The sequence below is a fragment of the Cetorhinus maximus genome, chromosome 14, assembly GCF_964194155.1.
Source record: "Cetorhinus maximus chromosome 14, sCetMax3.hap1.1, whole genome shotgun sequence".
Taxonomy (NCBI): domain Eukaryota; kingdom Metazoa; phylum Chordata; class Chondrichthyes; order Lamniformes; family Cetorhinidae; genus Cetorhinus; species Cetorhinus maximus.
Genome location: NC_135892.1, coordinates 97693856 through 97708794, shown reverse-complemented (window position 1 = coordinate 97708794; position 14939 = coordinate 97693856). Strand labels below are relative to the sequence as shown.

At 38.8% G+C, this 14939-nt stretch overlaps 1 protein-coding gene and 1 non-coding gene across 2 annotated transcripts in view; both read right to left on the bottom strand.

The window, feature by feature from the left end:
* mocs3 (molybdenum cofactor synthesis 3) overlaps positions 1–14939 on the bottom strand; it is a 63570-nt gene that overhangs the window by 17650 nt on the left and 30981 nt on the right. Inside the window, exons 9-12 of the mRNA XM_078557290.1 lie at positions 14067–14230; positions 7036–7083; positions 6654–6750; positions 3033–3143 (exon numbers count right to left, since the gene is read on the bottom strand). Of these exons, the coding sequence (XP_078413416.1) occupies positions 3033–3143; positions 6654–6750; positions 7036–7083; positions 14067–14230 (420 nt within the window). The remainder of the gene's footprint in view (positions 1–3032; positions 3144–6653; positions 6751–7035; positions 7084–14066; positions 14231–14939) is intronic.
* Positions 10442–10605, bottom strand: LOC144690191 (U1 spliceosomal RNA). The gene has a single exon (XR_013578793.1). It is a non-coding gene; the product is annotated as a U1 spliceosomal RNA (small nuclear RNA).

Sequence of the window (14939 nt, the reverse complement as noted above, 5' to 3'; positions counted from 1 at the left end):
ATGTGGGACTTTATCAAAAGCTTTCTGAATATACAAATACGCAATATCCACTGGTTCTCTCTTATCAATTCTGCTAATTATGTCCTCAAAAAAACTCCAGTAGGTTTGTCAAACATGATTTACCTTTCATAAATCCATGCTGACTTTGTCTAATCCCGCTATTCTTTTCCAACGGTCCTGTTATCACATCCTTTATAATAAACTCTAGCATTTTCCCTACTACTGATGTTAGGCTAACTGGTCTGAAGTTCCCTGTCTTCCCCCTCCTTTTTTAAACAATGGGGTTACATTTGCCACCTTCCAATCTGCTGGGACTGTTCCAGAATCTACAGAATTTTGGAAGATGACAGCTAACACATCCACTATTTCCATGTCCACCTCCTTTAGTACCCTGGGATGTTGATTATCAGGCCCTGGAGATTTATCAGCTTTCAGTCCCATTAATTTTGCCAACATTTTTTTTAGTAATACTGATTTACTTCAATTCCTCCTTCTCACTAGACCCTTGGTTCCCAGCATTTCTGGGAAGTCATCTCTGTCTTCCTCTGTGAAGACAGAACTAAAGTAGTTGTTTAATTCCTCTGTCATTTCCTGGTTCTCTATTATAAATTCTCCCATTTCGGATGTAAGGGACCTACATTTTTCTTCACCAATCTTTTTATTTTTACATACTTATAGAAGCTTTTACAGTCCGCTTTTATGTTCCTTGCAAGTTTACTCTCATACTCTATTTCCCCCTTTTAATCAGTCTCTTGGTCCTCCTTTGCTGAATTCTAAACTGCTCCCAATCCTCAGGCTTGCTACTTTTTCTAGCAACTTTATATGACTCCTTTTTGTATCTAATACTATCCTTAAATTCTTCTGTTAGCCATGGTTGGGCCACCTTTCCTGTTGTGTTTTTGCACCAGAAAGGAATGTATAACTCTTGTAATGCATGCATTTGTTCCTTAAATATTAGCCATTCCCTGTCCACTGTCATGCCTTTTAATGACGTTCCCCAATCTATCTTAGCCAACTCACGCTTCATACCTTTGTAGTTTCCTTTGTTTAGATTTAGGACCCTAATTTCTGATTGGACAACTTCGCTTTCCACCCTAATGAAGAATTCTAAAATGTTACGGTCACTGTTCCCTAAAGGGCCCCGTACAACAGGATTATTAACTAACCCCTTCTCATTGCACAATACCAAATCTTAGGATAGCCTGTTCCATAGCTGGTTCTTCAATGCACTGGTCTAAAAATCCATCTCGTACACACTCCAGGAATTCATCTGCCACAACATTATTGCCAATTTGGTTTTTCCATTCTATATGTAGATTAAAGTCACCCAGGATTATTGTAGCAACCTTGTTACGTGCATTTCTAATTTTCTGTTTAGTGCCATCCCCTACCTTACCACCACTGTTTGGAGGCCTATAGACAACTCCCACTAATGTTTTCTGGCCCTTGTTGATTCTTAGCTCCACCCAGATTGATTCTACATCTAGATTTTCTGAGCCAATATCCTCTCTCACTATTGCACTGATTTTATCCTTAACTAAAAACACCACTCCACCTCCTTTTCCTTTTTGCCAATCCTTCCTAAATATCGAGTACTCATGGATATTCAGTAGCCAGCCTTGGTCACCCTGCAGTCATGTCACCGTAATCGCAATCATATCGTACCCACTTACATCTATTTGGAACACAATTTTTTTAAGTCATTAAGAAATATACATTACAGCTTGTCAACCTCTCAATCCAAAAGGACAATAAATATACATCTTTAATATAAATGTAAAAAGATTAATTTCTTCTGATTTTCCTTTAACAATTGATGTCTTTTGGAACTAGATTCTTTTCTGGCTATTTCCAAAAAGCAACACAGTATTTTGGAAGAATGTACTGTTCTCCTTAGAATTACTTGAGAGGAACTGTTCATGAATGTGAATTATGTAAAACTTTTCAGATCCAGATATCCTCATTCTATGAATGGAGGCAGGCTCATTCTTTGAGTAAGGAGAGACTTGCACATCAAATGTCTTCATTTCTTTAATAGACGCACGTGTCCACAGCAATTTAAAATGTGGTTTAAGATTTAGATTATGGTGTAAATGTGCAAGTTTTTAAAGCTTTTCTATTGAAATAATTGTTTAAACTTAGCTTGTATAAAAGGCTACAGTTTTACATACATTTTGAGAGTAGAAAACAGTTCATACCTAATCCTTATCAAAACAGCACTGGTGCATAACAAATAAATAATAAGTGCCCAACTAATTTATAATAGTTAAAAACTGTTTAATTTTGCTGGTACGAAAAGGGAAGCTTAACTTTTCAGTTAACTGTACTATATAACATATGCAGCCAGAAATTAAGAAAATGCTGTAAATGATCAAGACAGCTAAAATTAAAAATATTTCATCTGTTAAAAAATATTGAGTACATTGTAATCAAGGGTTGAGTTTTATTAAGAATCTTGGTTCATTTTGAGCAACATGGTTTAGAATTAATTTTGAAAAGAACAGCACAAGCTAATTTAAAAGTGCAAAATTGGATTCTGAAGCAAGTGCTTAAGTGTAAAACCTAACAAGTGTTTTGCACATAGTATATTGTGTACTATATCAAAAAATGTATTTATTTTAATTTGTACTCATACAAAACATAGAATTGTAACTTGCCTTGCTACTGAACACACTGCCTAATTATAAACAACTTAGTAAGTCTGTACATCTTGACTACAACTATAGACAAAAGAAAGCCTGGAGCGTTTCCGGGCAGATCTGGCCATTATTCACAAAGAAAACTCCCCTTAAATATACACGAGCGCTTTCACTTTCCCAACATGAGAGAAATAGTACTTCTAGATATCTTAATTGTATGCTACACAGCTCTTGAGGACGAAAGAACTGTAAAGTCTTTGTGTAGGAGCTCCCTTATATGAAACTTCTGGCTTTAAAATAAATATTTTTCACGGTTGCCCTCAAGTGTAAGGCTCAATAAATATCATAGTTGTAATAATCATAAATGTATCTTACATGTAATAAGAACCGTACCTGGGAAGGCAACCATATTATCCAGGGCCTTCTTTCTACTCGTGTTGATGCTATTCTGTAAAAGCTTTATGTAGTCAACATTCTTTTCCTCTAATTTAGCCAATGGAAAATCTGACATTGTGCATCGGAAACAATTGTATTGTAGTCATTCCATTTGAAAACAAGAATATGCATTATTAATGCAAAAATTATACAGATTTCCTGCTGCAAATTAAATGGCTCTTTTAAAGCCACTATCCTATTGCCAGCATTCCTCCCCTCCACACACAAACGTTTATAAGGTTAATAGTAAAGCAATAAATAAACAGAAAACAAAAATAAATCTGGATTTTGATTTAATGCAACCATTACAATGTATGGCAGTGAAACTGTTTCAATATGTATGCTTCCTCAAATGTGAGGTACAGCAGAATTAATGGAAGACAAGCACCTAACATAATTCATGTTAACACAATTAAAATTTATTCCCATCTAACCCAAATTAGAACCAGACTGAATCAGCTCTTAATCCAGGATTTAAAATTAATGTAGGTCAATGAACTCCAATCAAATGCACTGTCATGCAGCATTTTTTCAGCTGATGTTAGTTCTGCGCATAAGTATGTTATTACACCAGTAAGGACGAGAATGATAGCTGCCTTAAAACAATTTAAAACAAAAATCTGTGATCAACTGTGTTGAATTGTACTTGTAATAATGGACATAAAGGAGATGTGGAACACTAACAAAAAAGGAAATTAAAAAATGCAGAAGAAGATTGAGCCTCAAAAATACTAAGAAGCATATCTGAATAATGGAGAAAATCTTGGAATGAGTGAAAAGTAAATTACAGTAAAGTCCCGCTGTTTGCGAGGGTTATGTTCCCTCGAAACTTCGCAAACAGTGAAATCACGAACGATAAGCATACTCTACAATGTGAGTCAACTAGATAGGTTCCAGCCATCTTAAAATTTTACATGTAGAAAGGATCAAAGGCAAGAAAAAACTATGCTTTTAATAGATTTAAAGATAGATTTACTGTAGAAATTGTTTAATAAAACAAGAAAAATGTAAAATTTGTCACACTTGCGGCACTTTAATCGCGAGTGAAGGTGGACTTCAATCGGGGCCACGGGAAGTTCTTGCTGCTGGGGCCACGGGGGTGGGGGAAGAGGCTGGATTCAGGAAATCATCATGGATACCTTCCCTTTTTTTTAAACTTTATTCAAGCGTTTTTCCTTTTCTCAGCATTTTCTAAAGATGCCTTCTATTTTTTTTTAAAACCACGGATAAGTGAATTTTGGGCACTCTTATGGCACAGCCGATGGTAAATGCTGAGTTGTTCAAATCCCAAAGGGAAACTTAAAACAACTGCCACAACTTGTTTGGCAGTTTGTATAAATTTCGAGGTGCCTGCCTTGAATTCAGTAGTAATAAGACCATTAAGTCTTATAGGTTTTACAAAACTAGATTAAACATTTATTAATGAGAGAAATTATTTTTAAATACATACATAGATCTACAAATTACCACTATGATAACTTCTAAATCCCCTAATCAATCTACCTCCCAGTTACACTTTCATTTAGGCAATAGTAAGACACATAGGAGAGAATTTTCTCCCCGTTGGACGGGCGCGGAGCCAATCGCTGCCCACGATCGGCTGCACGCCACCATTTTACATGGGCCAGTCAATTAAGGCCCGCCCATGTAGCGCTCAGCGTTACCTTTGCAGGCGGGGGGAGGAGGGAGAGTCGGGGCCTGTGCTCTTTCGCGCACATGCACAGAGCTGCCTCAGGGAGATTATATTCAAGCGGAAACATCAAAACAAAAAAAGTTAAAAATCATTCACACATGTCCCCTCATGTGACAGCGCCACATGAGCTGGGACATGTTTATCAAGTGTTTAAAAAATATTTAATGCACCCTTCATGAAATCTCATCCCGCCCGTGGATGAGGTTTCATGAAAAATGCAAAGACTGCCTGGGCTCGTCGCCTGCCCACCAACCTTAAGGTTGGACGGACAGCCCTGACAATTAGATTAATTTGTATATTAATGGCCTTAACAGGCCTTTGACAGGTCGGCGGGCACACAGCCGACTCCAGTGTGTGCCCGCCAAACGAAAGATCGGAATGGCGTGCCGTGATGTAGGGGCACATGCCTGACGTCACCGTGCGTCATTTTACGTGAACAGATGATTCTGCCTATAGATTTTAAAGACCCAGGCAAAGAAACATGATACCCTGAACAAGTCAAATTCAAAATGAGTTTTCTTAACTTCAGTCCTTTGAAGACAGCAACTTAAGGCATAGATGCTGAAATCTTTTCACACTTGTATGATCTTAAAATGCCAATTTTCAAGAATATATTAAGTCACTGCAGAGGTGAATGAAAGTTACGTAGAAGAGGTACTGCATGATGAAAAACTGGTTTTACATCAGGGTGAAATACGATGGGTCAACTGTTTATGTTAAAACAGATTTCCAATAAATTTATAGAACACAACATCCATTGTTACAACAACTTCATAGATTTTGAGCAGGCTTTGACAGTGCCTAGCAAGAAGTGATATGGCATGTCTAGAAGATGTATGATATTTCTGGGAGACTTGTCAAACATGGAAAACATCTATAATAGCGCTTAGGGACTTGTTAAAGTGGATAGAAAATGGATGGAATGGTTTAGATCAACAACGGGGGCAAGACAAGGATGTACACTGTTGCGTGATTTCCTTAATCTGGCAATGGAAACCGTAATGAATGTTGAACTAAAACCTGCTATTGCTTCAAGCTTATTGTTTGACATCACTTGAAGTTACTGGATTACTACATAAATAAAATTCTATTCTGCAAAATTAGATGTTTTCCCAGAATCTCAATGTTTAAGTTGGATACATCATAAAATAATTTGAGGAAACTACCTAAAGGATCAAAAAACATCATAAATATAAGCATTTCAAATTCAAATGTTTTGCAGTATTAGTTTTAACTTTCTAGCTTTATATTCAAATATGTTATTTTTGCTTTACTATCAAATAAATACTTTATAAAAATGGGTCTAATGGATTTTTAAAAATTCATTCCTGGGATATGAGCATCGCTGGCAAGGCAGCATTTGTTGCCTATCCCTAATTGCCCTTGAGAAGGAAGCGGTGATTACAGCACTAAGGTTAATTATTAAATTATTATTGATCTCTTACACTGAACAAAACTGCAGGCTCAAGAGACCGCCGTGGAGGGGGGGAAAAGAGACCTCCCATAACCTTTACAAACCCTGAAAGTCATCAAAAGTAGATTTTGCATAGCTGTGTTGATTACAATATAGAAGCGTCAATAAAGAGAGTAATGCAATTAGATATAAACTGCATCAAAAGAAAAACAAATCAAGATGAAATGGAATATAGAAAACTTACAGTAATGTTATAACTGGTTGCATTTTTAAACTTCATTTTCTAAAAGGCTAAGAAAAAGAATGATGCTGCTTGAGTGCACAATTTCGAAATGTTATGTCAACACAAACCAAATTGAAAATCTATTTGCTTTCTCCATTCCTTTTAGGCATCATGCTCATTTTATTCCATCATTGAGCCTACCTGATGCATAAATGATAATCAAAACAAAGTAAAATCAACAAAGGATACAAATAGAATGAGATAGCTGGCAAATATCAACTTCCACCTGTGGACGTACATCTACTAGGACATGAGGAACACCTTGATCCAATAGTTGTTTATATTCCTGAAGTGATAGGGTAGAAAACATTTTAACAGTACTAGCTGGGCGTTATGAGCAGTTTAGCTAGGTCTTGTGAACAATTTGTTTATGAATATTTAAAGTAAGCTGCAACATGCAAATTTTCTTCTGTACAATAATACAAATTTGTTTTATTTTTAGGCACATGAAATGTAGTATTATCAAGAAGCTTTCAATGACAATACAGCTTCAATATTTCTACTGATAAATACATATAAAACAAAATAGAAATTACATCCTTGGTATGGAAGTTAAAATCAGCAGTCTTACCTGTACAGTTATTCTTTGTTCTTTCGTTAACAAATGAAGTGTCCTACACTAGAATTGGGAAGCAAAGGAAATGGAAGAGGTCAGGAGTCAGAATAACCAACAGGTTAATAGGACTTCAGACATACAAATTGAGAGCTATTAACTGTAGCTTCTAATAGTATAAAACATAATCATAGGACTTGCCTCTTCAATGTAACAACCTCCTCTACTTAAGAGACACAACTAAAATTGTACAAGAATGTGCTGTCATTTGTGATAAAAGGGCTCACCATAAAGTACTACCCACAGTTACATGATAATATAAAGAACCCAATGTAATATACCTTGGTGATTTAGAAAGAAAGTATCCAAAGCAGTCATCCTTACATATACATTACAAAAAGAGAATTTTCAGTCTGCAGCATAGAGACAGCGCTCGACATTCACCTTGCTGACAGCTACCCACAAGGTTTCCACAGGTTTTTGAGCGGAGACCTGGGGGAGAATTTTCCCCACGTTGGGGGGGGGGGGGGGGGGGGGGTTGTGCAGGGGCGGGTGGGAGTGGGCTTGAACCCAATCAACACCCCCGACTGGGTCCGCGCCGCCATTTTACCAATTAAGGCCTGCCCAGCATGACGTTCACCCGGAAGCACTGTGCGCTCCTCGTGCGGGCAGGGGGGTGGAGGCATCCCAAGTCGGGGGCCTGCGGCATACGCGCGAAAGAGCGCAGAAATCTCCGAGACACCTCTGTGCTTCAGGGAGATTAGTTTAAGGTTTAAAAATTTAAATGAAGAAAATAAAATATTTTAAGACATGTCCCCTCATGTGACAGTGTCACATGAGCTGGGACATGTCAAGGAACATTAATGAAAAAATTTATTTAATTTATAAATTTTGTGAAACCTCACCCTGCCAACCTTAAGGTTGGACGGGCAGCTTTCTCAATAGGTTTAATTAGTTAATTAATGGCCTTAACAGGCCTTTGACAGTTCGGCAAGCGCACTTGGCTACACGCCCGCCAAACTGAAAATCTAAATGACGCATGGTGATGTAGGGATGCACGCCCAACGTCACCCTGCGTCATTTTATGCCTTGGCAAGCGGGCCCTGCCCCTGCTCGCCGAGCTGAAAATTCTGGCCCTGCTCTAATCCAGCATTTGATCCAACAAGGCGCCCTCTACAGCACATCAGAGGTGTCTACAAGCAGGACAAAAACAACAAGGTTCTTCAACCAATCAGATTGCAAAAATCTCACTGAAAAATGCAGGATAGAATTTTGTTGGGGGCAAGGAGGCCTGAAAATTGGCGTTAGAGAGCTGCGTGCCAGGTTGCTGGCATGTTCCCCTCTCTGGGCCAATTGCATTGCTTTAGTGTCAAGCATACTTAATTCTTATTTCTTTAAGCAAGATATTAACTGCACTTACTTTCTGGAAATCTCTGTACTAGTCATGTAGAACAAGAGAAATCTCAGGTGAACTCTAGGACTCGAGAGAGATGTGAAACTAATCAGCTTCACTGCTAACAACTCCATTAGCTTTGTCCACCATTGTTACCTGGTGGATATTGAAATCCCACAGTAGTAATGAATGAGATTGGAGGTCCTTGTTCATTGGAGTACAGCATCATGAGATTGTATCAAAGCAAGGCCAAATGAATGTCTCTTCTGCACTGCCTCTAACTAACATTGGCAAAGCACAAGTACCAGGGAAGGCTGGGGTAACACTAAGATTTTTAAGTAAATTTTGCACATATATAAGTTTTGAATAATTCCTGTGGATTCTATCACATTGATTCTCCCAGCAAGACATTCTGAGCATCTAATTTTAAAAGATGTGTGAACAAGTGTCTCATGACATCGACCTGAGCTTTTCTTTCACCACTTTGAAACTGTGCCTCCTCCTTCTGCCTCAGTGGTTTAACTTGAAACAATGTTCAAATTTCTCCCAAAATCCCCACTAACTCACCATTTGCTAAGTATGCCCCTGATTTACTACACTATACTGTCCCACCTAATTAAGTTGCATCTGCAAATCTGACTAACTTGCACTGCATTTCTGAATCCAGGCTGTTCATGTAGGTTGGAAAGAATAAGGGCCCCAGCAGTGACACACAAGGTGCTTCATTCAGCTCACACCCAAAATCATTCCCTTAACTAGTACCTGCTGTAACCTATCTTTATCCACTTCTAAATTTTATCCAGAAAAATATTGCCATCAGCTTGTGAACCAATCACTCATACACTACATCAATGTACACTACATCATTGGGCTTTCCAGCATTCGCTTAGGATGTTACTTTCTTTTAAACAAGGTCATGGAATCAGTCATTATGGAACAGAAGGAGGCCATTTGGCCCACTGCATCCATGCCAGCTCTCCATGGAGCAATCCAGTCAGTACCCATTCCCCTCACTATCCACGTAACCCTGTAAGTCTATTTCTCTCAAGTGACTGTCCAATTCCCTTTTGAAATCATTAATCATCTTTGCTTTCACCACCTCATAGGCACCAAGTTCATGGTTATTACCACCCACTGCGTAATAAAGTTTTTTCTCAAAACCCCCCTTCATCCCTTGCCCAAAACCTTAAATCTGTGTCCCCTAGTCCTTGAAACATCAGCTAATGGGAATAGCTTTTCTATGTTCACCTTAACTAAACCTGTCATGATACTGTACATCTCTATCAGTTCACCCCTCAATCTCCTTTGCTCAAAGGACAACAAGCTCAGGTTCTCCAGCCTAACCTTATAGCTAAACTCCCTCACCCTTGGAATCTTCCCTGCACCCTCTCAGGAACCCTTACATCCTTCCTAAAGTGTAGTGACCAGAACTGGACTCAATATTCCAGTTGTGGCCTAACCAGAGCTTAACAGAGGTTCAGCAAAATTTGCCTGTTTTTGTACTCAATAATTTTATTTATGGAGCCCAGGATCCCATATGCTTTGACAACTACTCTCTCAATATGTCCTGCCACCTGCAAAGATCTATGTACATGAATCCCCAAGTTCCTCTGTTCTTGTACCCTCTTTAGAACTGCGTCATTAAGTCCATATTGCCTTACCCTGTCCTTTCTGACAAAATGCAACACCTCACATTTCTCCGTATGAAATTCCATCTGCCATTTACCTGCCCATTTTGTTAGCCTATGTCCTGCCACATGATTGGTATCATCCTCACTGTTTGCTGTACCTTCAAGTTTAGTATTATGGACAAATTTTGAGATTTTCCTCTGTGTCCCACAATCCAAGTATGTATAGTTATATATATTTTTAAAAAGGTAGTGTTTCTAGCACTGATCTTTGGGGATCACCACTGTCTACCATCCTCCTGTCTGAAAAAAAGCAACCAATTACCACAGCCCTTAAGCCAATATTTTATCCAAACTGACACTGACCCATGAGTCTCAATTTTGTTAACTAGCCTTTTTTTTTCAGGGGAGAGTGCAAACGCAGTCCCCCACTACCACAAATTTTACAGTCGAGTATCCCGCATTTGGGGACATTGCAGGCTTCAGCACACCCGAAGTGCAATGGGCTAGTCTCGTCCTGGGAGCACCACCTTCATGATCATGGTCTCTCCCCTGCCAGGTAAATATGTGGTACTTCGTCAAACACTTCCTTCAAATGCATATTGACAATTTCCACTGCATTCCCCTCATCGACCTTCTGTTACTTCATCAAAAACTTCAATTAGATTAGTCATGCACAATCTGCCTTTTACAAATCAATGCTGGATCTCCTTCATTAACTCAAACCTCCTCCAGTGCCTGTTTTTTCTCCTCATTATTGTTTCTAAAACCTTACCCTTCACTGATGTTAAACTGACCACCCCGTAGTTACCAGGAATGTCCTTACACCCTTTCTTGAACAAAGGTGTCACATTTGCCACTTTCCAATCCTCTGGCACCTCTCCCATAGCTAGGTAAGATTGGAAGATTATGGCAAGCCTTTCCACTATTATCTCCACCCCCACTTCCATTAGCAACCTCGGTTACAAGCCATTTGGACCAAGCGACTTATCCACTGTAAGTATAGCCAGCACTTCCAGTGGTAGGAGAAACAGATGCACAGAGTAACTCTTAAATGATAAGAGATTAAAAAGTATAGATGAGCAAAAGGTCTTGGGTGTCCTCATCAATAAGTCACTGAAAGCTAACATGCAGGTGCAGCAGGCAATTAGGAAGACTAATGGTGTGTTGGCCTTTATCATGAGGGTCTGAGTAAAAGAGTAGCGAAGTCTTGCTTCAATTCTATAGAATCTTGGTTAGGCCGCACCTGGAGTACTGTGTGCAGATTTGGTCCCCTTAGGAAGAATATTAGTGCCAAAGATGGAGTGCAACGAAAGTCCAGACTTGTTCCAGGGATGGAAGGACTATTCTATGAAGAGAGATTGGGGAAACTGGGCCTGTATTCTCTAGAGTTTCGAAGAATGAGATGTAATCTCATTGAAACCTACAAAATACTTAAAGGGACAGACAGGGTAGATGCAGGTAAGATTTTCCCCTGGCTGGGGAGTCTAGAACCAGGGAACACAATTTCAAAATAAGGGGGAAGCCACTTAAGACCGAGATGAGGAGAATTTTTTTTACTCAGAGGTGAATTTTTGGAATTCTCTATCCAGAGGGCTGTAGCAGCTCAGTCATTGAGTATGTTTAAAGTAGAGATTGACAGGTTTGTAAATGTCAATGATGTAAAGGGATAATGGGAATAGCGTGGGAAAAAGGCATTGAAGTGGGTAATCAGCCATGACCATATTGAATAGAGGAGCAGGTTTGATGGGCTGAATGGCCAACTCCTGCTCTTACGTTCCTATGTACATCCTGTCTATCAATTAGCTCTACCATCCATTAGCTCTACCACCTCTTTCTGATATTTTGTCAGCATCCCCTCCTTAGTAAACACTGACACAAAGTATCATTAAGTATTCTAGCCTTGCCCTCCATCTCTAAGCAATTATCACCTCTTGACCCTGGTGTTCCTCAAAAAATTCAGGAAATTGGCCTGTATGGAGTCCAAGGGACAGAACCAAAGTCATGGAAACCAAGAGATATAAGAAAAGCAATGTACTATGTGCCAGTTTGCAGTTTTATCCTCTAACCATCAGAGCAATGCATTTGAGCTATTAAACCTCTGTAAGACTGTAACTGCATCAGCTCGAGTGACTTATCTACAAGGCAATCAGTTACAATTTCTGAATATGTTACTATCCTCTCAGCATGCATAGGGACAAATTTCTAAGACAGTATGGAACCTGCTCCAGAAGGCAGTTGGTGATTTCTTCTGTTCACTATGTATAGTAAAATCATAACCATTTATATAAAATATGTATTTATGAATTCATTACGAATACCAGAGGAAACCCTCCCCAGCCACATACATTAGCTAGATACAATATTTAGCAGTGGCACACTGCATGATGCAACAAAAGATTGCATCACTGAGTGGTAGGGTGTTTCTAGTCACAATCCTCCAAGTGAATCGTTTCTAAACCCACCCACTGTCTATGGACATTCTCAATTGGACTTTCAGAAGGCAGCTGCTAATGTTCCACACAATAGGTTACCAAAAAAGAACGTGCACCAAATTAGAGACAACCATGACACAGGTAGGTAAATGGTTGGGAGGTACGAGTTGGAGAAGGTACGAGTTGGAGAATAGAGGTAGAGGGAACGTTCTCTGATTGTCTAGAGGAAGGTTGCAAGTATTGTTCGCCAAAGATCTGCAATGGGGTCTCAAATTTTCATTATATATTTTAATGACAGATTAAGGAATAGAGTTACATATCTGAGTTTTCAAATGACACTATGTTAGGAGGTGCAATAAGTTGTGTACATGAGAGCAGGAAGCTACTTGGATATAGAAATAGTAAATAAGTAGGCAAAAGTATGGCAGGTGAAGTTCAACGTTGGAAAGTGTGATGTTATCCACTTTGGATCTGAGAAATACAAGTAGGAATATTTTCTTAATAGTGAAAGACTAGGAGCTATGAAGGAACAAAAGGATTTAGGTGTCCACGTACACAAATTACTAAAAGCTATTGCAAGTACAAAAAGTAATCAAAAAAGTTAATAGAATGTTTAACTTTACCTCAAGGGGGTCGAATTCAAAAGTAAGGAAACAATGGTTTGGTTGTACAATGTCTTGTGAGGCTTAAAGGGTTGAATTCGGAGATCAAATTACATAAACTTGGTTTGTATTTCCTTGAGTTTAGAAGGCTGAGGGTTGATCTTATAAAGGTAAATTTTAAGGGGATTCAAGAAAATAAACAAAGAAACAATTTCCATGGTGGGAGAATCCAAAAGAGGGGAGTAGAATCTTCAAATTAAATCAAGCCAGTTAAAAGTAAAATCAGAAAGCAGTTTTCCACACAAAGTAGTGGAAATCCGAAACTCTCCCCTCCAAAAGTGTGTGGATGCTGAGTCAACTGAAATTAAAGACTGACATCAATAGATTTTTATTAGGGGAAAGTATCAAGGGATGCGGCGGGTAAACTGATTTGAAATACAGATCAGCCATGATGGAATGGATGGCAGAACAGACTCATGAAGCTGAGTGGCCTACTCATGTTTTGATCTTCGTGTTCCGCCAAAGCAAGGCACTAAGCACACTACCTACACAAACAGAAGATGACTTTCTTATGCTTTTTCTCACCAAAAAAAAACACTTGCCCACACCCCACTTCCTCCCTTCCATGCACCCAGACAGGTATAGGACAGCAGTGCCAGGGACCTGGGAAGTTTACCTTCTTTCGATCTTAGCTGGAAAATGGTGCTAAGTGCAGCCAAAGGAGGGGAAAACAGAGCTGCAAACTAAATGGAGGTAGGGGATTAAAGATATCAGGAAAGCAAAAAAAATAAAATAAATTAATGACAATCATCCACAAATGCTGCAGCACATTCAAACATTGAATGGAAACAAAAATTAGTTTATATCATTGAGAAATAAATAGCAATTACAGCAATCTATATTTTCTGTTTTTACACTCAAAAACAACGAAACCATTCACATCTGGACCTCTTTTAATGCTTTCTATCTTCTGACAGCACAGGATTCTGACCTGATCTGTTGCTGCTGAGCCACAGAATTTCTCGTAGTCGATCAGATCTTTCACTGTTGGATTCTCACCACACACTGCACATGTTGGCTGCTTGGGTCGAAGCTTAATGGTGCGAAATCGAGCTGCCAGAGCATCAAATATTAACATCTGTTGGCTGTAAGATGCTGAAGAGGTTATCGTTAAGGATCATGCTGGGAAAACATGCTTCTGTCACTGTAAACAGGTTAATTTATTCCCAGTGAAAGACTCCAGCTGTGCAGACAGCTGGTAGCTGATAAAATGCACCCCTCAGCTACTTAAACAAGAAAGCTTTTCGATTTAACAATGCATATGAGCCCTCATGAGATCAGTTTTATCTGCTAGGAAATCATTTTTCTTTGCCTTAATCATCAGATAGTCCAAGCTGGAAAGGGATTGGGTGAAGCATTGAATTAGCACTTTTCCTTTCGCTGTTGAATAGATTCTGCCCACAATAGCAGTCTGACCTCATGGTCAGGGAATGGTTTGTGCCTCGCAGAAAGTAGGGGTGAAATATAAAAAGTAAATTTTTTCTGAGCAGATCTGAACAGATGAGATAAAAAGTGGATGGGGAACCTACTTTTCACCACTTGATGTTACTCCCTGATTTGGTAAATATTATAGGACATTTTCAAAGGGTATCAGCCCAGTGGCTTCCCAGGAGATTCCAAGCTTCCTGCATTATATCGTTAATGTATCCCAATGCTGCAACAAATAATATTATTTATAATGATTAAATCAAACATCAGAAGTAGTATTAGTAATCTTGGGTCGCTTTTATACCTTACTGTGTTTCATTTTATCTCACATAATCTATTCTATTTATTTCATAAAAAGAATACTAGTTCAAATACA